The 21198-nt window shown below is 38.1% G+C and overlaps 1 protein-coding gene across 3 annotated transcripts; it reads right to left on the bottom strand.

Annotated features, from left to right (window-relative positions):
* Positions 1–4680: 4680 nt before the first annotated feature.
* LOC145767377 (uncharacterized) lies at positions 4681–20825 on the bottom strand. Of its 3 annotated transcripts, none has more exons than XM_082579186.1 (22): positions 20696–20825; positions 19930–20044; positions 19136–19301; positions 18758–18867; positions 18189–18411; positions 17254–17396; positions 16647–16857; positions 16158–16282; positions 15837–15976; positions 15082–15275; positions 14574–14628; positions 14330–14392; positions 13780–13870; positions 13269–13323; positions 12768–12837; positions 11839–11908; positions 11203–11343; positions 10380–10594; positions 9786–9935; positions 6535–9408; positions 5851–6051; positions 4681–4858 (listed from the first exon to the last, which is right to left on the bottom strand). In XM_082579186.1, exons 1-21 carry the CDS (start codon positions 20823–20825, stop codon positions 5852–5854), a joined length of 5541 nt encoding a protein of 1846 aa, XP_082435312.1. In that variant the 3' UTR covers positions 4681–4858; position 5851. The 3 variants fall into 3 exon arrangements, with proteins under 3 accessions (XP_082435312.1, XP_082435313.1, XP_082435314.1); XM_082579187.1 differs by having other exon boundaries at positions 19930–20050; positions 20696–20822; XM_082579188.1 differs by lacking the exons at positions 15837–15976; positions 18189–18411; positions 18758–18867; ... (1 more) ...; positions 19930–20044; positions 20696–20825 and having other exon boundaries at positions 17254–17361.
* Between the last annotated feature and the right edge of the window lie 373 nt (positions 20826–21198).

The raw sequence follows: 21198 nt of genomic DNA, 5'->3' as shown, positions 1-21198 counted from the left end.
ACCCGATAATTTAAAAAAAAACAATTGAAAAAATCCCCTGTTAAGGGATCAGACTCATCGAATCGAACTCACCGAGTCGGACTCACCGAAACGGGCCATTTCGTAAACGTCCGTACTTATTTTTTTAATTTCGGTTTTTAATATATGATGATGATTATGTGCCTGATCTGATACAGACATTGCAGTCCTCGAAATTAGCGGCGGCACACGGCAATTGCCGTGGTAAATGCCGCCGCAAACGTCATAATGGTCATTCTGCTACGGCAATAAAAATGCCCTCGCAAAATGAGCATTTAATTTGGACAAAAATTGTTTAAAATTTCTTCCTGTTTGATTTACTCGCAGCGTGAGTTTAATCAGCAGAAACATCGCACCAAGACCGAACCTCGGACTATTTTACTTGCTGTAAACACTCACAGTCTTCAAAAATAACATATTTTTACTTCGCAAAAACGTTGCTGAGGCCAAACGGCAAAAGTTGAAATTGCCTCGGCAATTGCTGTGAACATTTATTACGAAAAAATTGTACCAAAACATGCAAAACAAGAAGAGAAAAAATTAATCGAATAGTCTATCACGACCGTTGTGATGATTGATTTGTTGTGATGTAATAGTACCAAAAGTAGCAATAAAGAGATCAACGCGATACGCACGCTGTTATGGTGATTCACGTTATAAAAAAAACAAAAAACGTTATAACTCATTGAGGGGGAAAAGTAAATTAATTTTGGGTGGATTCAACGTTCGAGTCAGCACAAATCGATTTAATTTTCCCGGCGAGTTATATCGCGTAACAACAATGCCCAATAACATATTTAGTATTTACGTTTGTTTTACATTAATTCGACATCTAGCGACGTTAAATTATCATGAAATAACGTTAATTGCTCAATCAGGTACTGATAACAAATCAATAGCTCCTTGCGAGAAGGTTGCCTCGATTTACGTATAGCCTACAGTACACTAACATAATTTCGGCACAATTAGGATACTGCGAGCAACACAAAGTCTGTTGGATAAAGAACTAGTCAGAATCGGAATCATCAGAGAATGAGGTTGTCGCGTCGTAACTGGAATACTTGAAGACGCAAAACAGCCCGTTCATGAACGGGCGATGCCATATGATCGGAAGCATTACTTTTCTTTACTGCCAAAGAACCATTTATCCACTTTTGTACCACTTTTTATATTCGCAACGACACCGGTCAAAAATAAGCATTCGATGAAAGAATAACTTTTGCGTAACAATTAAGCCAGTATTTATAAGGTTGCAAACTTTTTACAGTTCACAAGAGCATTGTTAGCGTATAAAATAGCGTGCCTGATGCTCTGGGCTACCGCCGAGTGACACACGATGAAGAAGCACGGCAATTGCCGCCGCAACCCAAGGTTTGTTGATTTGGCGACAGCAATGTTTTTGCCGTCGTAGATGGAAGCTAATTTCGAGGGCTGCATTGGCGATCATGGTCTTCCAAACTTCTCTGTCATTTGACATCCGTATAAAATCGTTCGTTTTGACTGTTGTGTTTGTGACTCATTGATTCAAGCTGTTTAAATACGGTAAGTTAATCTTTGTAGACCTCTGCTTCTTTTTCCCTGCATCATCCCCAATAGTGCTAATTTTTCCAAATCTCTATGTCTGTGAATATGACCTACAAATTGCATCTGACGCCTTCTAACTGTTGCTATTAATCTCCTTTCTGAATTTTAATATATATGCGGAATGCAGAAATACCGTACGGTATATTAATGAAACTTATTAGCAAAAGTGCTTATGAACCTTCGAGACTGGCACTTTAAGCCAAATAAGACCATAGGTGTTTAACTTCACACCACACCTTGCAACACGGAAAAAGAACTAACTTTGAGATTATGGCAGTTTAAAACGGGATTCCATTATTCATGAAGTGAGACAACATAACTTACCATACACTTGATCAATGGCAGAATTCTAACAGCTAATTTTGTTTCATAGCAGGCAATCCTATGTAGATTGAACACAATAAATTTGATTATACTTTCAACAGAATATTGCACCAGGCCAGTGTGTTTTTACATAATCTAAAAAGCTACCACCTAACCTGCTGCAAGCGGCAACGCATAAATGCTAATCATTCATCAGGAAAAGCAGCAGGAATTTTTGCAAAATGCTAAATTACAAATTCCGCACAAACTAAGAGTTTCCGGGTTTGAAAACTAAAATAAAAGACAATTTTGGTAAAGAGGTCACTTTCTTCAACCACAGACATATACAACTAAGCAACCACACGGCATTTAACATAATCCATTAAAATTGAACATAAACTATAAGCTACATATGTTTTCGGCCACACACACGTTAGCCCTTATCAAGTAACAAAAAAAAATAACAAAAAAAATTTAAACGCCATGTGATGTGCCTTTCTCCTACGCCCTGCCGTTTCATTTTGCATTTCGTTTTCAATTTCAGTGTTCAGATCAGTTATTCATTTTCATTGTAGACCATAGAAAGAGCTCAACACCTGCTCTCCTGGGCCACATCGAAACGGGCTTTTGCCTGAGGATGGGTTTCTTTTATGTCCGGTTTTCTTTCTCCATCCTACTACAGTATTATTATTATTATGACTGCTCATCCACATCAATATTGGAACTGGCAAATTCAATCCACAACACTTTTCATTAGGCTGTCATTCATTACTACATGTGTGCTTCTCTCTGTTTTTGTTTTATTTTTTGCTATTTGTTTTTTGGGTTTTGTGGCAGTGCTAACTACTGCTATATAGCCTACTGCATAATTTTTCATTTAGGCACGTTTTAAACCTTTCAAGGTTTTGCCACCTTTTCCCGTTCATTAACGTGCTGGTAGGTCTATATCGATTTTTGTAGCTAGTATCTTTTTCGTCCCGGACGCGTTAATGACGAAAAATAAAACGATTGATTGATGATTGAGACAACATCTCCTATTTCTTTAAGTTTAACTTTCATTTAAACAAGTCAACTTGAAGACGGTTTTAGTCTATAGATCAGTGTTTTTCCAGCCAGCAAAAGTTGTCAGTTTTGCATTGTTTTAACGTCTTATTTTGCAATCTCACAATCCCCAAACAGTGGGCTTCGCGTTGAGAAGCGTGTCAACTTATCAGATTTTTAATTCGAAAAAGTCATATGGTACCGGTATGTTATTCTCTTCCAAAAACTTTTATCTCTTAGCTGCTCCTCTGCTACATTTACATAAATTTGAAGTTGTGTTCAGTGTTCACAGATTCTGTAAAATACCTGGATTTCTTTTTCGGATAAAACGGATATTTCAAGGCAGGTAGGCCTACTGTGCTGCAAACAATGTAGCACAAACCTGATGTCATCAGATTGTTTCTATCGTTCTGAATAGGCCTAGCCTACTTTCAAATTATTCTTCCTACGCTCATTGTAGGCTATTTGTAACAGTAGATGTTCAATGAGCTTTTAATCTGATCACATCAAAAGTGTTTTTTTGTGATCTTTATGCATTTGCAGTTTGTATTAAGTTGTTTGTTTTGGTTATGGACAACTTTGTCTGATGCAAATAAATAGCCTATTTAGTTATAGTAGCCTAGGTATTAGGTAGGCATTAGGCAACCTTTAAGAATTACATTAGACTACGATACATATTGATAGCCTACATAATAGAACACTAGAACAGTTCTTTTTGTGATAGATTTGTTAGAAGTCTGTAAAAAATGTCAAAGGAAATCCATGTCTATCTAGAGATATGGCCTGATTTGTCACATTCTGCAGAATTTTGCCAGCTTATAGTAACTGTCTGAATAAAAAAAATCAAAAATTATATTTTAACGCCTTCTTTGCTGTCTTCCCTAAGCGAGAAATTGGTTTTAACATCAGACGTTAAAAAACAAAGACAATTATATTCAAACTGTTAACCACTATAGCTAACAGTCTGATTAGACGTTTTTTAACTTGCTTTTTCTGCTGCTTCCCCAAGGAACAAAAAGCTTTTATATCATTACGAGTCAGCAAAAAGTACAAAAAAATCTTAGAAAATTTCAATCAGACAGTAGCAGATAGGAGGGGGCAAAAACATTTTTGTATGTGCAACCGACTGTTGAAAAGTTTATTCAAAGAAAATATAGGCCAGTGCCACTCAAACTTTTTAACAGCGTACTGGCAGAGGTACTATTGTCATTGGGTGTACCGTCACATATTTTAAACGACAAAAGCTGACACTGACAAGGCCAATCTTGGTTCTATAAGATTAGGCTACAAAGAACAAATTCAAAGTTTTTCACTAACATTTCACCAACAGGTGTGATTTTCCGGCTTTTACAATCCGCTGCTTCATAGGATGCACGTAGCCTAAACAACTTATTTCATATTTATGTATAAGTGTCTGTAGTCCGAAATCTGTTTTTGGGTAGCTTTTCATTCGTTTTGTTTCATTTTAAAAATTATGATTAGACCAAATAGCCTAACACAAGAACTAAGTCTTAACTAAAATTGTACCAAAATATGCAGGTCACCGTGATTGAGCTGATTCTGCTTGGGACTGCTTTTGAGTTGGTGCCAGTATGTCTTTTCAGCAGATTAGAAATACAACCTACATGTACATCAGTTTACCAGCCAGGCCAGTCTCCTACCAAACACTGCTGCAAAACAAGCTTTGGCTGAACCTATAGAATAAGCAATAGTAGAAAACAAGCTACATTTGGATGTGAAACATTTTTAATGAAACGTTATAACGATAACACATAACTAGACAAATTTATGCACTCATTGACACACGGATGAAATCTGGTCTAACATGGATGCTAACCACATAGAAGCAAAACTGTACAATGTAGGCTACTTCGACAGAAATGATGAGGTTTCAAAGACAACCCGACAGCACCTGAAAACACAAAAAGCCCAGCTGAATAAACACCGAAGATGGGAGTAAACGTTTTGTGGAACTTAACAAGGATGGTCTATTCAAAAACACAGGAATATACCGTAGCATTTGGTGGTCGGACCACTCGGCAAGCAACAGCTCAGCAAGCACATTTCAGCTACAGCCAAGTCAGCAAATGAGATTTACGTGCTCACGTCGGACTTGCTTGGTCATCGCTTGTCAAACTGAGTTTGCTGACTTGTGGCATGCCAAGTTTCAGCTTGCTCAGTTGTTCCTTGTTCGGTTTCATCATTCACCAACTTCAGCCACTTGCTCAAATGTTGCTAACTCAGTTGTCGCTTGCTCAGTTCACAACCGCTGATTTGTAGGAGACTCTAGCATGCCATGTTGGTTAAAACGCCCAAGTATGAAAATCTGAAGCTTAAACAAAAAAGCCTCAGTACCAGTAGCCTAATCAAACATTTTGATCCTGCATTGTAGTCAGTACGCATACAGTCAAAAAGGCTTTATCAATAGTTAAGGAGTTAATAGTTACAGTACTTTAGTAATAAATCAGTGAATAGCTATTACCATTCATTGATAGGATATCTTCTATCTTAAGATAAGAGAGCCTCTTCTAAGTGTAAATGGAGTTTGTCGTATAACTTAAGGCAGGATTGTGCATGTTTTGAACCGCAGAGGCAACCCAAAGCTTTCTGGTCGCCTTTCTCGAATTAAATTTTCTTTGAATTTTAACTCGAGCCAGTACGTTCAAATCTATTAGAGTTTAAATCACAGAAACGAAATCCATCTCGACATAGCTCCTGTAAAAATTACCACGCCAGAAAAATTTACCCCTTAAATCATCGTATACCGACGTTGAAACGATATAAAACAGCAACCTTTTGCTGACTTGGTAAGCTTTGCCTTCGCATAACCTTGTATCACAAGCCAAAAAAAGACATCCATCAAGAATGTGTTTGATTATATAGTAAGTGAACATTTCGGATTACCTTAACTGGTTTCCGTTCCCTTATCAAGCACAGAATCTGAAACCACTTCCTTGTCTGACTCTGGGATCTGATCTTCGGACACATGAGAATCCAGCCATATACTGGTCTGATACTCCACACTGAACGGGCGGTCTTCTTTTCCTACATTTTGCATCCCGGGATCTGACATCTGAAGGATTGCATGATCTCCCGCATCTTTACCTGTCGAAGGACATAAAGTTCGGTTGGAAAAGTCGGAATCAGTTGCCCATGCATGTGAATGACACTTCTAATAATAAGAACGAAAAAAATTAAAGCAGGAATCTGACAAACAGGGAGATAATTTTCATTCTAAAAATAAACTGTTTCAAGCAAACTGCCGGTGTGTGCAGCTCAGGTGCCACATGATGCTACCTCTTGCTTCCCTTTCCACAATATAACTTTCTTGCTAACCTACACAGCGCAACATTCCAATTTTGACACACACCCCCTCCCCCCGAGTGCTTCCATGATATTTCAGGAACTCTTTTTCATTAATCATTAGATCATATCTCCACTACAAACATATAAACAGCAGCTTGGTTTCACTTTAGTAAAGCTTCACGCGTAGGTAATGGACGCTTTCGTCAATGTGATAGTGACTAAGTATTACATGCTACGTGGATTTGATTTTCAAAAAGATAATAAAAATTATGTATTCTCAACCTTGGGTATCAGCGTCAACATAAACGCTATCCTCGCACACGTCATCTTCTTTGTGTCTCCTTGGCTCGTCTTCTTCGTTGGATGTCATCAAGTTCCCAAGAACATCTTCGGTCACGCTGTTGGCCAAAGAGTCGATTCCGTTTTCTAGTTGGGAGTTTTTGGCCACGTTGAAAGGTTCACTGCTGGAGGAGCTATCTTCGCTGATGAGAGAATTTGAACGACTAAAATTCGTATCGGGACATAGGATTTCTACTCTCGTTTTTAAGTGATCTTCATTGGTGTTGGAAGTTTGGATGAAACCTGGATGAGAATCAGCAAAATCCGTGATTTCTCTGATATCAGGAAGAGATTGAAGACGAGGAAGGGAGGACTTCTTCTTCACTACATAATTCTTCATGTTCACTGCAGAAGAATGCTTCAGTTTAGAATCCTCATCCGCTAACGACGGTGCCGTGTTTACAAGAACTTGTGGATGAGAAATTAATGGAGATACTTTGGATATCTCACCCTCAGTTGTGGAGCTGTTTTGTGTGTCACCAGCTGGAAGCGGACACACATTGTTGGTTCGATTGAGCACAGGAGTGGAAGTTTCAAAATCGTTTTCTTGCTTGAAAGATGAAAGGTTGGGAGCAGGAGAGGAAGTTAGCAACTCGTCATCTTCTTCTTCAGTTGCGGTTACATAGGCCCTTGATCCTTCGTCTGCCTGGCTACTACTCACCGTGTTTTCAGCTTGGTGAAAATCGCACGAGTTCTGGCTTGTGTTGGTGATATTAGCTTGGACGCAGTGCTTGAGATCACAAACTTGTTTCAGGCTGCTTGTGTGGTAGATAGGTTTAGGGTATGGGATGCCTGACATCTTTTGGAGGACAGATTGGTCCACCGAGGAAGCGCGTTCTGGAGAAACCGGCTTCGAATCGGCATTGAGTTTTGATTCAAAAAGCGACAATTTATTTTGAAATGACATTTTGCTTGGAGTCAATTGAGGGATGTTGTCGATTTCAACGCAGTCTTGTATGGCAGTTTGCTTAAAAACCGCAACTCCACGGTCTGGTCGCGACTTTAAATCTTGTTCGTTAGATTTTGTTGAAGAGATCATTGGCTGTTTAGCGTCAGCATCCTGCAGAACACAGCACGTCGCATCATCAGAACGCGCATAGCTGGATGTCTTCAAGTCATTAGGACATTGAGTAGTTTGTGGTGAACTGTAGCTAGCAAATGCATTCCTACTTATGTCGTTAACAGCGTCAGAAACCTCCAAATCCATTTCATGACACGACATTCCAGCTGCAGATTTTGCATCATATTTCACCTCCAGAGGCTCAGAAACGTTTTCGACACTTGGTTTAGAATCTCTTTCTTTTGTTGCTAAAGGTTCAGCATCAACCTTTTTCCGAGTCATGTCGCAGGAAGTTTCCTTTTTCTTTTTCATGTGGTGGAGAATGGATGTCCAGTCGCCAGTCTTCTGCAGAAAGTCCTTAACGACAGGAGGACTTCTCGGATGCACAGCAACACGGTTGTTTTTCGAGTTTACGTTTCTGTCGTCAATTTGGGTTGTACGGCTTGCCTTTTTGCCATCTGTCTGACACGCTTTGGACAACATTAACTTCTTACGGCTGGATGCTTTTCGTGGCGGACAGCTAGGAAGTTGTGCTACTTGCGGTGGTTCTCTGCTGACTACCCGAGGCCCATCAGAAACATCAAGTCCGCAAAAATGTGACGGATGTTGATTGCACAAAACAGACTCTTGTGGCCGGATTTCTTCGGAAACTGGTTCCGTTTCGTGAACACTGGGACGATCAGCGAAGCTGGAAAAGATCTCCTCAAGATCCGCGCTTGAAATGCTGAATCTCTTCTCAGAAGTGACGTTGGGAGACGAATCCCTTTGATGAGGATTGTTCAAGGAAACCTTTTTAGGAGATTCTTCTTCGGTACTGACAGGAAGAACGTCTTCATATGGATAAAATGCTGAAGGATGAGGCATTGGCATTTTACCATCAATAGACGTTGTCTGCGATGATGCGAGTTGACTGGAATTGTCAGTTGAGCACTCAGGGAAGTATGGTTTCGCAAGGGAGTTTTTCTTCTGTTGGTTTAACCCTGCAACTATGGGATCTTTTATCGTCAGCTCTGTTTTGCTTTTGCACGGTTGTTTGAAAGTAGAAAAAAGCACTTTGATGTTGTCAGATTTTCGACTATCTGCAGATGACCGCCCTGTTTCACTCTTGGCATTCCCAGACACCATCTCCGGATAACTTTGCTTCTCAGCTCCAGGAGAATATCCCGCCTCCTCTTTCCTCCCGGATTTTGGTGTTATCCTCCCGGAATGTCTTCTGGTCGCATTTTTGACGGCTTGCTTCCACTGGGCTACATTCGTGTACACAAAATCTGATTTTTGACTCAGAGCTTCAGAACTGCCTGAAGACGATGAGGATGTTGCATGAGAAATGTTATGTCTGGATCTCTTGCTCTCCCGATCGGGTGAAGCTGATTGTAGTCCTTGCATCCCTGTGGCACTGATAACCTCGTCAAAGAACGTAGAAGTCGTTTGTGGAAATTTAAGATTTTCATCTGAAAGAACTTTCAGAGCAAACTCTTCAGCTTCTGGTAGTTTGGTTAAGTCACGCACTGCCGGTAAAAAGCGATCACGTTGGTCTGAGCCAACGACATCTTTGTTTCCGACCAGTTCTGATGGACTGGCATCCACGCCTGGCAGATGAGTGGGCAGAATGGGATCCGATTGTGGCTGCAGCATCATGGAAAGCTCAACCAGGGAGTGGCGGACTTTCTGGACGGAGTTGTGCAGTGGAGAGTCCCTCCCCTGGGGGTTGAAGTTGATATCGTTCACCACCGACCCGGAGCTCAGTCTAGCTTTATCTGCACAAGATAAATAAAAAAACATCAAATACTAAAAAATCAATTTTATTAGTTCGAAAAGATGAAAAGAAAATCAGTTAATAAGTTTAAAAGAATGATGGAACTACCGCTTGCATTTTGTGCTTGCAGCAATGAAGCAGTTTCACTTGCTGGTACAGAACTGGCCGAAAACAAAGATATAGTCGTCGTTTGATACTTTCATGCGTTCAGCTTGTGATTTTTTAGCCAGTTTTTAAACGTATACCGCATTGGTGCGCTGTGCTGTAGTCGCCGGGTAGTGCAGTCCATGGATAGTCTTAGTCAATGGAAAATGGTTGTTGGCTGTCACTGCATAACGTATGGAATTTGTACTTCAATTGAATAAACCGTACACGTACCGTTAGCTACAGGATTCTTGAGGTCAAACGAGTTCCTCTCTTCGGTCGATCGGGAATTTTCGAAAGACTTCGGAAAGACGTTGCTAAGATACGATGAAGTCACCGACACAGGAGATTGTTCTGTTTCCACGCATTTCGGAACGGTAGTATCTGCCCAGACAGTACATCAGTGGTTTTTACGTTGATTAAACGTCTGCAGACAAACTGAAACAGACTGACTAAAAAAACGACTAATTTGCTATCTGGGGTGACACCGTGACGAAGAAAGAGTTAAATCGATTGCAGGACACGCATTACAGTTGCTGACATAAACCTCAACTTTTATTGACGAAAGAGTCCTTTTCTAGCCAAGAGATCACCGATTGACGGCTGTATACGTTGAATCAATGCAAAAAGAAGCGATTCTCTGAGAGAACGTAATATACAGGGTAAGACACGTAGTCGTAGACACGCATAACTCAACCAACATACAATTTTTTTCAGATTTATCAATGTAAAAAAGGATTGACTTTCTAGCTGGCTTGTGAGTGTCTACTTGCACACACACCATTTGAAACAAAGCGCTACCATCGCTTCCTTTGTATGTCCTCAAACCTTGAATATCTGACATCCCGGACAAAACGTATTCTCCGAGCGAGCTCTTGCAGTCGGTGAGGTTGGGATAAGGACTCTTACACCTCTTTTCTGCAGTCGCCTCGCTGCTTCCCTTGTCAGGCACACTCGCTGAACATTGAGTGGTCAGCAGCGTTTTATCGATTTCTTTCTTGACAGAGGTGTGCACTGGAGTACAAGCAACGTCCTCGCCTAGTCTAAAACAAGCGGATTCAAAAGAAATAAACTAACAATTTGGACAGTCATCTCAGAGTTAGGGTGAATAGTGCAAAGGCTACCTGCAAGCTGTTAAAAAGTCATTTCAACGTTATGTGGAAATATTGCAACAAAAATTCTGTTTTTCGAATAAAAACAAATATCCATCGACAGGTAACAGCAACAAGGTATATCACTAATGCCAAGAAATTAAAACAGGACAGCTAATATGGCTATCAACAATTTAAAAAAATACGCAGGGTTTCAGTGGCGGCTCGTGGCTATTTTCAATGGATTGCAAAATATTTTACATTACATTTACATTCATCAATTTCACTAAGGAAGCTGTACATAGCCTATTAGGACGAGCTGCCATTGCAGGATTTAGTCTCCTACCAGTGGAAAAAATGTGAAGTTGGTTTTCAATTTGCTTACATTAACTAATCCTTTACTTTTCGTAAGTAAAACCCAAGTGTAATCCCTAAACAAGTTTTAATCTTTCTCAAAATTAAATCGTAACAGCTCAATATTTTAATCACGAGGTTTGTGATCCGATCATTGGTTCAGATTGTCGTGCGAAATGAATGAACGGTGAACAAAAGCTTCTTACGTTTTCGTCGGAGTGCAGTCAACATCATCTAACCTCGAACCGTAGTTCTTGCTGGGGTAAAATATGCTGCTCCCAGCCACGCTGGTGTTGGCCGAGTCAGTGCTGCAAAGATCGGGATGAATGCAACCAATGTCATCGTCGCTGCAAATACAACGTAAAAAGACGTTGTTGTGCTGTATTAAGAAAAAGCAACTGTAGTGCCATCTAGCGGGACTGCATTATGGGAAGAAAAAAACGATTTGTCTTTTTCTAAGTTTACGCCTGATGGCTAAAGATCTAGATTGAACGACCATGAAAGCTAGAAAATTAATATTTCTAACGCCTCGGACAGACTCTTTCTCTTCTCGAGGACGCAGTTGCTTTTTTGTTTTGTAGCTCGGTAAAACATGTGCGGAACAACTACGCGTAGTGGTTCATATCATATTTACAGAATTCAGAACAACGTAAACCTACGTCGGTGCGAAATACAAGAAGCAACTTCTCACTTCCATTGAATAAATTAACAAATTAACATTTAAGCAAAATTTACATTTTAAAACAAGGTTTAACAAAAGTGCGACAAAATGTATTTTCAAAAAAAAAAAAAAAAATAGAGTACATTTTTCAAAACCGTTGAATACATTGGTGCAGGATTACCTATTGTTGACCTTTGGATAAAAGTCTCCGCTGTGAATCGATACCCTGATGCTTGATTGGCGGTTTCCAACTGAACAGATAACTCGATTGTATTTGGCTTAAAGTATTGGGGGGCAAAAAATATGACACTTGCAAATTATTCAAAAACTAAATACGCTACTGTGGTTCTGAGATTTGGCACACATGATAACTAGCTAATTTGTCACTTTATCTCACAATTTCAGCGTTTTAGATGGATAAACAAACGAATGACATCCATTTTTAAATGCATACCCAAAAAACGCACTGCCAAAAGTAATTATGATCGAAGGAGGTGCAAAAAAATATTCTCATATCGTTATCCCACGTCTGTCATGAAGACTGGTATCTTATATCATATGAGGATTGGTTAAAGTAGATCTCATGTGATAATCATGTGCCGTGCCACTCAAAGTTATCTTCAAGATAGAACTATTAGTTTCAATAAAAAAGATCAATGGTTTCCCCAATTTCCAGATGGCAATCCAAAGGAGCACTGAGAACTTGCTTTTAGACGACGTTTCCAGAGGAAGAATTACAAATTAAAAAAAAAAAAAAGCAAGGAAAAGACACAGGCAGAAGTGGAAAGTTTGAAAAGCGATTGAAAACGTTTGCGAGCAGTTTGCAGCAAATTCGGTTGCCACATCGACAATATTTTCAAATGAATTGGTCATTGGGCTTACAAATTACCATTGGCACTGCATATTGATAAAACAAAATAAAATGACAAAGTGATAAGTGTAATTTGCTTTTGATAAAGAAATATCTGGATCCTTTTATGGAGTCACAAGGTCACAAAAGATTAATCAAATTTGAAGAATCAAATCAACTTGCCAAGTGCAATAGCAGCAAAATGCTGTCGTTAAAGTAAATTATAACAAAACTAATCAATTAACGGATGGGCAACGTACCTGTAGGCACACTGACCGGCTGAATTCTGGCACAATTAGCCTCATTTCTAGACAGGCACCTCGTTGAATGCTGAAGCGTGAAATTACAGAAAGCAAATGTTGAGTTTTAAAACGATTTGAAATCGCAAGTTGCAAAGATAAGTATGATTCACGTGTCGAACAGTGTAGATGTAGATCTTTGCGTAGCATATTGAATGCACGGATACTGACCACTGCCTACTCTTAAAACAATTCGTTTGCTTTGCTTTTGTATTACTGTTAGTTTTAAATCTATTTGAGATATTTTTCAAATTTTTTAAACGACGAGAAAACTTCCTGGATCATGTTCAGTTGGTATACTTTTCAGCCTACTATGCCGTCTCATTCTACATCCTTTATCTGAATCGAACTTGGAACTATAGCCCAGGGTTGGCTCGCCGTAGTCGCAACATTATTCCTATGCTTCATTCGGTTCTAAAATTGACCAAACTTGAACAAGATGTTCAGTGTTGAGCAACTTACCATAGACGGTTGAGGCATAGTCTTGTACACACGAGAGTCGCCTACACTGAAGGACCTGAGGAATCGAACGAAAAAATAATGAGTCTATCCAAAATTTAACCAAGAGCAGCCAGAGCGAAGAAACATGCATCAATTAAGATTTAAACAAAAATTAGCATTCAAGAGTGTTAATGCTACAAATTTCCCTTTTTTATGGTATCTCGGCTTACGACCGATGGTTGAAGATTTAGATTAAATGGACGAGAACGCAAGGAAGTCAATCGTCAGGCATGTCTTTAACGTATCCTCTCAAAGACACAGCCGCATGCTCTTGAGCGGTGTCGAACCGGTACCCATTCGAGTGCCGTACCAGTGCTCTCACCACACGGCTATGCAGCCGACCCTTGATACGAAGCATCATGCTATTGTTGCCTAAATGCAGGTTTCCTCCAATATTTACGTTGGAAACACCAATTGTTAGCAAAATCTTTGGCTATAATTCTGTGTTTTCATTCACGCCAGTTTGTATCACCTGTTCGTGTTCGGAGTATCAGCTGAGTGTGACTTTCCATCCGTTTCCACTAACCGTTGAGGCTTTCTACCAACCGGGGTGTCGAAGGGAACTGAAAAGATTGCCAAGATTACGATTAAAAAAAAAACAGGAAATGGATTAGGGTTGATAAAGAATACTCAAACGTACAAACAATGAGTTGCGGATAAAACATTAATTTTGACATCGAGATTTATCACAAACAAATACTTTGCATGCGTTTTAAACAAACAGTTCTTTTTCATTGGAGTCTACTGCTCAAGAACCTCTAAGCATGAGAGTAAACATAGCGTCACAGAACTCAATTTCATATTGGCCAATTCCATACAAGCAAATTAAATTTTGCCGTCAAATGAAAAGTTCTAGTTAGGGATTTCGGTAGGAAACAATGTAGTACCAGGCTGCAATGCCCGTTTAAACCTTCGGAAATCGTGAATTTTTGGCAGGAAAACGAGCAATCACCTAGCAACCGGCTCTGTGCTAAAAGAAATAAAAATTAATCTTAAAACTACGGCCTGGCACCGTGTACTACCTGCATCAGGCACGTCCAGCCCCATATCTCCGAACGTCTTGTCGCATTTCGTTGGTGAAAGGCCTGACAAAGTTCAAAGCCGGTTAAAAACCAACAGACAACATTGTTACCAGTGTGATAGTACAAGGTAAACTCAACTTAAATGAAAAAATAAAAATAAATAACACAAAAGCTATAAAGTGATAAAACAGATCTCGGCGGCAGCCATTGCTGACTTGTCCAGGTAACACAACTAGGCACGTACTTGGAGAAAAATTTCCACTTTCTTCGTTTCCTTCGCAAGCTGAAATATTCCCAAACTAAAATATACAAATAATTAAATGAAAGACAATCGAAGCAGTTAACACTCGTTGATAACTATTTGCGCTAGTTGACGAATTATCAAAATAATAACTTTTGGCCACTGCATTTCAGGTGCATCAGTTCTGAGATAGAGATAGAAACATCGGCGCTCAAAAGGAAGTCGGTTCGACACCAGCCGAGAGCACGAGGCTGTCTTGGCAAGTCGCTTTACGTCACGCTTGAAAGTGGATACGAAATTTACGTTCGTTTTAATCTATTCTAAAACCTAACCAAGTCAGGCTTTATCCAATTAGAAATTAATATTAAAAGACAAATTTTGAACTTGGAATGAAACATCTTGAAAAATAAATTCGACTGCATCATAAACTATAAAAAACACAAGATAAAATAGAAAATTATTGGATTTTGTCGAAAATTTTTTAAGTTTTTTATACTCGCTGGCTGCTGACCTTGTAGATGTATTGCAGTGAGAAAGTGATTTGGGTTAATTTAACAGCGCGCTTTCGTCTCGATAGACACAGTCCTTGTGACAGCAACGGACGGAAATACTCAGGCACTTCGACTGGTATGGGCTGAACATGCCCCTTGGCGACAACGTGATGTCTGATGCTGTCCGGGTCGTATCCTTGCCATGGCAACGCACCTGAGAATAGGTGTTTTATTATAGACTGTAAAAACTTCCCCAGATCGCAAAATTCACCATTTTTTTGTTTCAAACAGAATGTAGATTGTAGGACTTAGGCTTACTAACGTTGATACGATATAAAAGTGGAAAACTTTGCTAGTTGGGACAGCACTGCTTTAGTATTGACGAGTAACCGCTGCTCAACTTAATGCCTGTTGGCTGTACAGTACACGCTGCAGCCAACAACTGTGCTAACACTGTAATTCTTCAACTTCCAGATTTGTTTTTTTATTATTTTTTAATGAGTAATTTGAACTACCACTCAAGTAGATTATAACTGCGTCAAAATCTACTTGGCTTTCTAACGTAAATATAATTACAGCTGCAAAACGAAACATTACTCTACGAAATTGCAACTGACTTACACAACAGCTAAACACAACATTCTTTGCAAGCTCATATCACTGAAAATACTGTTATCAATTTTTAATTCGACTGAGGCTGTCTTCATTTTTACTTTAAATGCATCACAATCACTAAAAGTTAGATTAAAATTATAAAAAGCTTTTAAAACTGAACCTGACATCGCTTCGCAGGCTACTACACAGAAACTGTAAATATCGCTCTCAATGGAAGGGCGCTTTTCGGCTAAAATCTCCGGCGCCAACCAACGGTTGAATGCTGGGTATATCTGTTGTCTGTTTTCGTAATTACTCTCACTGTAAAATTCAATCAAAATTACGGTCTCCACTCAGAAATTTCACTATGAAACTCTACTTAGTGCATTTGATATAAGAATTGCGGTGGCTCAGCAACAATAACAAGTTAATGCAAAATAATACAGATGTAACTTTCGCTTTATATATTAATGGTCTATGCCTAAGACAATATATTTTCCACCTGTAAATGGCATAGTAAAAATCTGACAGCTTTGCCGTGTAAGAGTTGATAATTTGAATGGAATAGGCAGATATGCAGCAGTGAATGAAACCGCGTTGATGAAGATATGACAAAGCATCAGCAATCTGAAATTCATTTAAAGTCTCAATCGAAAAACAAATTTAGAATAGCCACTGCAAAGACAGCTTTTAGTAATATGAAACGAGACAGGTAGAAAGAAACCACACAGTTGACTGGAATCTTCAGAAACTGGCTGATAAGTTAGAATCAACTACACTGGTTAAATTTCAATAGAATTTCTAGAATTTACTTCTAAGAGCGAATCTGATGATTCTCAATCAAGATTACAAAAATGCCAAATCCATATTGCTATTAAGCTTAAGAAAAGAACAATCTATCCAAATGAAAAAGATTCATCAACATGATCAAAAGTAATCGATACGCCAATTGAGCCTAGTCTGCAAATAAAGTTTAAAATTTGTCACATGCCTGAAGCAAGAGCAGGGTTGAATCTCTGAGTGGTAAACGCTGATGCTTGACGTGCAGAAGATGATACAGCGACCCCAATGACACTCTCTCGTACACAAAACAATGAGGAACAAGTAGATTGTTGGTGACTTGGTTGTCGCTTTCACACTTTTCATTCCAGCTTTCCATGCAAACCCCCATTAAGAGTAGAACATTCGGATGACTTAACAATCTGAGAAGAAAAAAAACAAAGAGAAGTTAACAGAATACGGCGATTTTTCTTCCGCATTTAGATTTGAAACAGTTTAAACTTACGCGTTATTGTTATAATATTCTGCTCCATCGAGTTATTACAGCATTGCCTTAGCAGCTTTTCTGTCTGTTTCTTGAGTTTGTTTGTACTTTGTTAGTTACGATTAAAAATAGTAATTAATTCTCATAGTTGTTTGGTATTATTCTCAGTTTTGTTCTTTGTTTAGATTATTTCCTGATGTGTACTTGAAGTGTGTAGTGGAAGCAGAATTTCGCCGCGGCACAACTGTTGTTCAAATAAAAAATAGCTATTTCAAACAGAACTTTTGTCCTGCCTAGCTCGACAACGTAGTGGGCGGTACAGTATTTTTCTCACCTGTTCGTGTTTAGTTCCGCTATGAGCAGATCATGCGTGTTAACATACTGCCTGGACACTTTCTTCTTAACTTTATTAATCTTCTTGATCGTTATAGCTTGAGAACCCAAGAATCCATTAGTCAGCAGGAACCAAGGAGGAGCCTAGAGGAACACCAAGTCTTGCAAAAAACTGATTTACTTTTCTCTAAAATACTTCTTAAGGAGGAACTGTGGTATATTATTGTGCATTTTCTGAAATGTACTTGTTTTTTTATCGTAAATTGAGTAGGCAACTATCTGAAAATATTGAGCAAAAGAAAATTTCTCTTTGACATAGACATTTTTCTTGATTTGTTTGTTTTCGGAAGTAAAAAAGATAAACAAACATAGTTTTCAAAATTTTTATTCAACAAACTTTTAAATAGTATAAATAATTCTTAAGTTTCTTTTTGGTTTGCATTTGTGAGGCCGAGGGTCTATCGCTTTACCACCCCAAATTGACGATGTCCCGGACTGCACCTACTGGAGAGCAGCCAGTCTTTGGTTTCATCATCTAAAACATGCAGACCTCCCACTACATTCGGTGGTTAAAGATGGTGCAATCATTGATGTCTGTTTCTCAGCACCACATTCACAATAAAAGGAAGATGTCATTCTCCACAGATGCATGGTTCAGTGGATAAGCACGACGCCCGTGTTTATACGCTTGAAACGCAACCACGCCTGTCTGGAAAGAGACAGGCCAATGGGACGAATGTTGGCGTTGGAGAGGTAAAAACGTAGTCTGGTGGTATTTGAATTCCGTTCAGATTTCCACTTATAGTCCGCCCAATTAGAAGGTTCGAAAAATATTCACAAAATTTCCAAGCAGACAACAATACAGTTTTCACAGCCCCAACTACACATAAAAATGCTTATAAATCTATGTTTAGCTCTATTCGATCTCACTTCAACCTGATATGTAATGGATGGTTCAGTTGCTGCGTGAAAAAGATGATCTTTGTTGATGATTGGAGTGAGAGCTAAAAAACCAACTTCAGTCAGTTTTCCATTTGGACCAGTCCCACTTGAAACCATTGGAATGGATACAAAGTCACCAAAACCATGCTTAAAAATTTTTGGTTGCCGAGCTGGCTTTGCAGCAGCTATAGGCAAAGCCTCATTGCTTCCCATAATTCTGAAACAAAAAGGTCGTTTACCTAATGCTTTTTTTTCATGTCCGATTACACTATCGGACATGAAATTACACGATCGGACTGAACCTATTGCAAACAATACAACAAACTTGTATACCATTATTGAAGCATAGACAACACCCTAGTAAACATGGTAGTCGAGCCACTTTTTCAGTGGGCAGTTTACACACTACACAGTTCTAATTAAAACAAAGTTCCTTCTCATAAGTTGCAAATGTTTTCTGTTAAAAATCCTGTTACCAACAGACTTTAATAACGTTTGGCAATTAAAAATATGGCCAATAAACAATACTTGTTCTAAACTGACAAGCATTAAATGACACCAACCTAGATAAGCTTGCTGACGATGATTTGTTGTACTTGTAGGTTAGTAAATTCTTTGAGGAAAGTATTGTGCTGATTGCTTCGTCATGAAGACGGTCAATTAATTCTATTACCTAAACCAAAAAGATTCGTGAACATGCATGACTGCAACTTAATCAATAACCTTTATATTTGCCAATACATGCACAGTTTGATTTGGTTGTATTGTATGTATTGTATGTTCGATTTGTATGTATGAAAAAGTTTATTACTGTCAAATGTGACTTTTTAATAGATTGTTAGCATTTCTTTAGCACTACACTAAATCCAAATTTTACCATTGAAGCCTTAACTTGTTCGTATAAAACAAAAAGACAAAAAAACAAACAAACAATTAAGTACTTTTTTATTTCTTTTGGAGCCAGCTTCAACAGCCCAATCTTTAGGTACAAGATCACGATGGTCATGCAGTCTTAAGTCACCTCCATGATCAACAACTACTTGCAAAAGGGACAGATTACATGAAAATGCTGCTGCATGTGTCGGAGTGCTCCCATCATCACTTCGTCTAAAAATTATGAAACATACAGTATGGTATATACTATATTATATAGGCTATACAATATACAAAGTTTGTTTATGAGGTTTAATGTGTGGTAAAAATAGCACTTTTTTACTTTGGATAGGCCTATTGTAGTTATCAATGGATTGTGGTACCATGGATCTCAAGAGAATAATTACACGCCAAGCTAACAAATGGGTCCACGTACAATCTTACAACAAAAAAACTCCAGTGGCTGGCTAAAATTAGCTAGACATAGCTGGCTTTTAGGAAATACTTTTAAGGTAAAGGCAAGCACACTGTCTATAATTGTAGTTAATTTAAGGAAGGGCATCCAACTGGAAAACTTACGCTCCAACTTTTTTTTAATGCTAATATATCCTAAGACAATGGAAGACATCATAAAACCAAAGTATTATTTTCCTAGTTATCTTGTTCTTTATTTAATGTAAGGTACAATAGTCAATAATACATTTGCTTTACATATACTGTGGTCTTAAGATATTAGAAAAACCATAAGATAATATTTCAATATTCTAAGTTTTTTTTATCATGCAACATAATAATAATAGCATATCAGCATTTTCCATAAAATTTGAATTACAAAACGAAGTTCAAGTGAACTATCACTTACTTATTTGGGTTTGAGCCAAGTTGAAGAAGTGTCACTACACATTTGAAATGACCAGTAATACAGCTTACAAATAATGCAGTTTGTCCTCTGCTGTTGCAAATATCCACATTTAAATCTGCCCCTTCAAGAAACAAAAACTTTAAAATATTTCAATGCAAACTCAGGGCTTACTATAAGTCACATGGAAACAAGCAACCACAGAAAACTTCATGAATGAACAAAGGTACAAATCTCTAGTTTAAAACTATTAATATATACGGTAATACAGAAGGCCACAGGAGTTAAGTTAAAATGTTTCAATTGTGAAGATGTCAAAACATTTTCATTTTCACAAATCAAAGAAAATAAATTTGCACAGAAATTAAAGCATAACAAGTTTATATACTTAACTTTTTTGTTTAAACAATAAATACTATTAATACTACAAAAAGTGCTCAACGTCAAGCAAAAAAGCCAAGCAAAATAAATTACATCAAAAATAGTTATAACTTTCTAAAATCTCTATAGCCTGTTCTCTAAAACCATGTATCGAAAAATAATTATCAACAAAAACATAGCCTAGTTATTTTCTGATTATTAGGAAATAATGCAAACAGCTTTTTAAACTGAAAAATATTTCTATTATTGCAAGCAGCATTTGTTTGTTCGATAATTCCATGACTTATAATTAACTATTAAACATAAACATGATCACTATAACTTAATACTGGTACTCTTTTATCAGCCACTAATTAACTAACTTTACGATAAAAGTAATGATAATTACCTGATTCCGAAAACAGATGCAATATTTTCTTTGCTTTTCCATCCAAAGCATACTGGAATAAGTTGTACTTAAATGCATTTGATGGAAGCACACGTCCAATAGAAACCATATTTCCTCCTCTGTAACTCATCTTAATGAAACTGATGACAAATTGAAGAAAATAAACAAAATTGTAACATACCTAACCCAATTTCAGAAATATAAAGAAACTTCAGAAATATAGTACCTCGACTTCAGAAATATAAAGAAATTAGTGTCTACACAGCACCAATCATTGATAAAGACTACGGTACATACATTTTGAAAAACTCAGACATTATATTACTCAAAAGCTGAGGCAGACTAGGCCTACCATGTGCTCTGTAAAGCCGATTGTGTCACATAGCAGCAAAAGTTGGATTTTTGCCAATAAGTACAAGAAGCTGATTAGGCCTGACAATTTATAACAATTCCTAAGTTCAGTTTGATTTTATTTTTGACCATCATAGCGAAACCTATAGGTT

This window comes from Aplidium turbinatum, chromosome 3, assembly GCF_918807975.1.
Source record: "Aplidium turbinatum chromosome 3, kaAplTurb1.1, whole genome shotgun sequence".
Classification (NCBI taxonomy): Eukaryota; Metazoa; Chordata; class Ascidiacea; order Aplousobranchia; family Polyclinidae; genus Aplidium; species Aplidium turbinatum.
The sequence above is the reverse complement of the archived record's forward strand: the minus strand, read 5'-3'. Positions and strand labels throughout refer to the sequence as shown.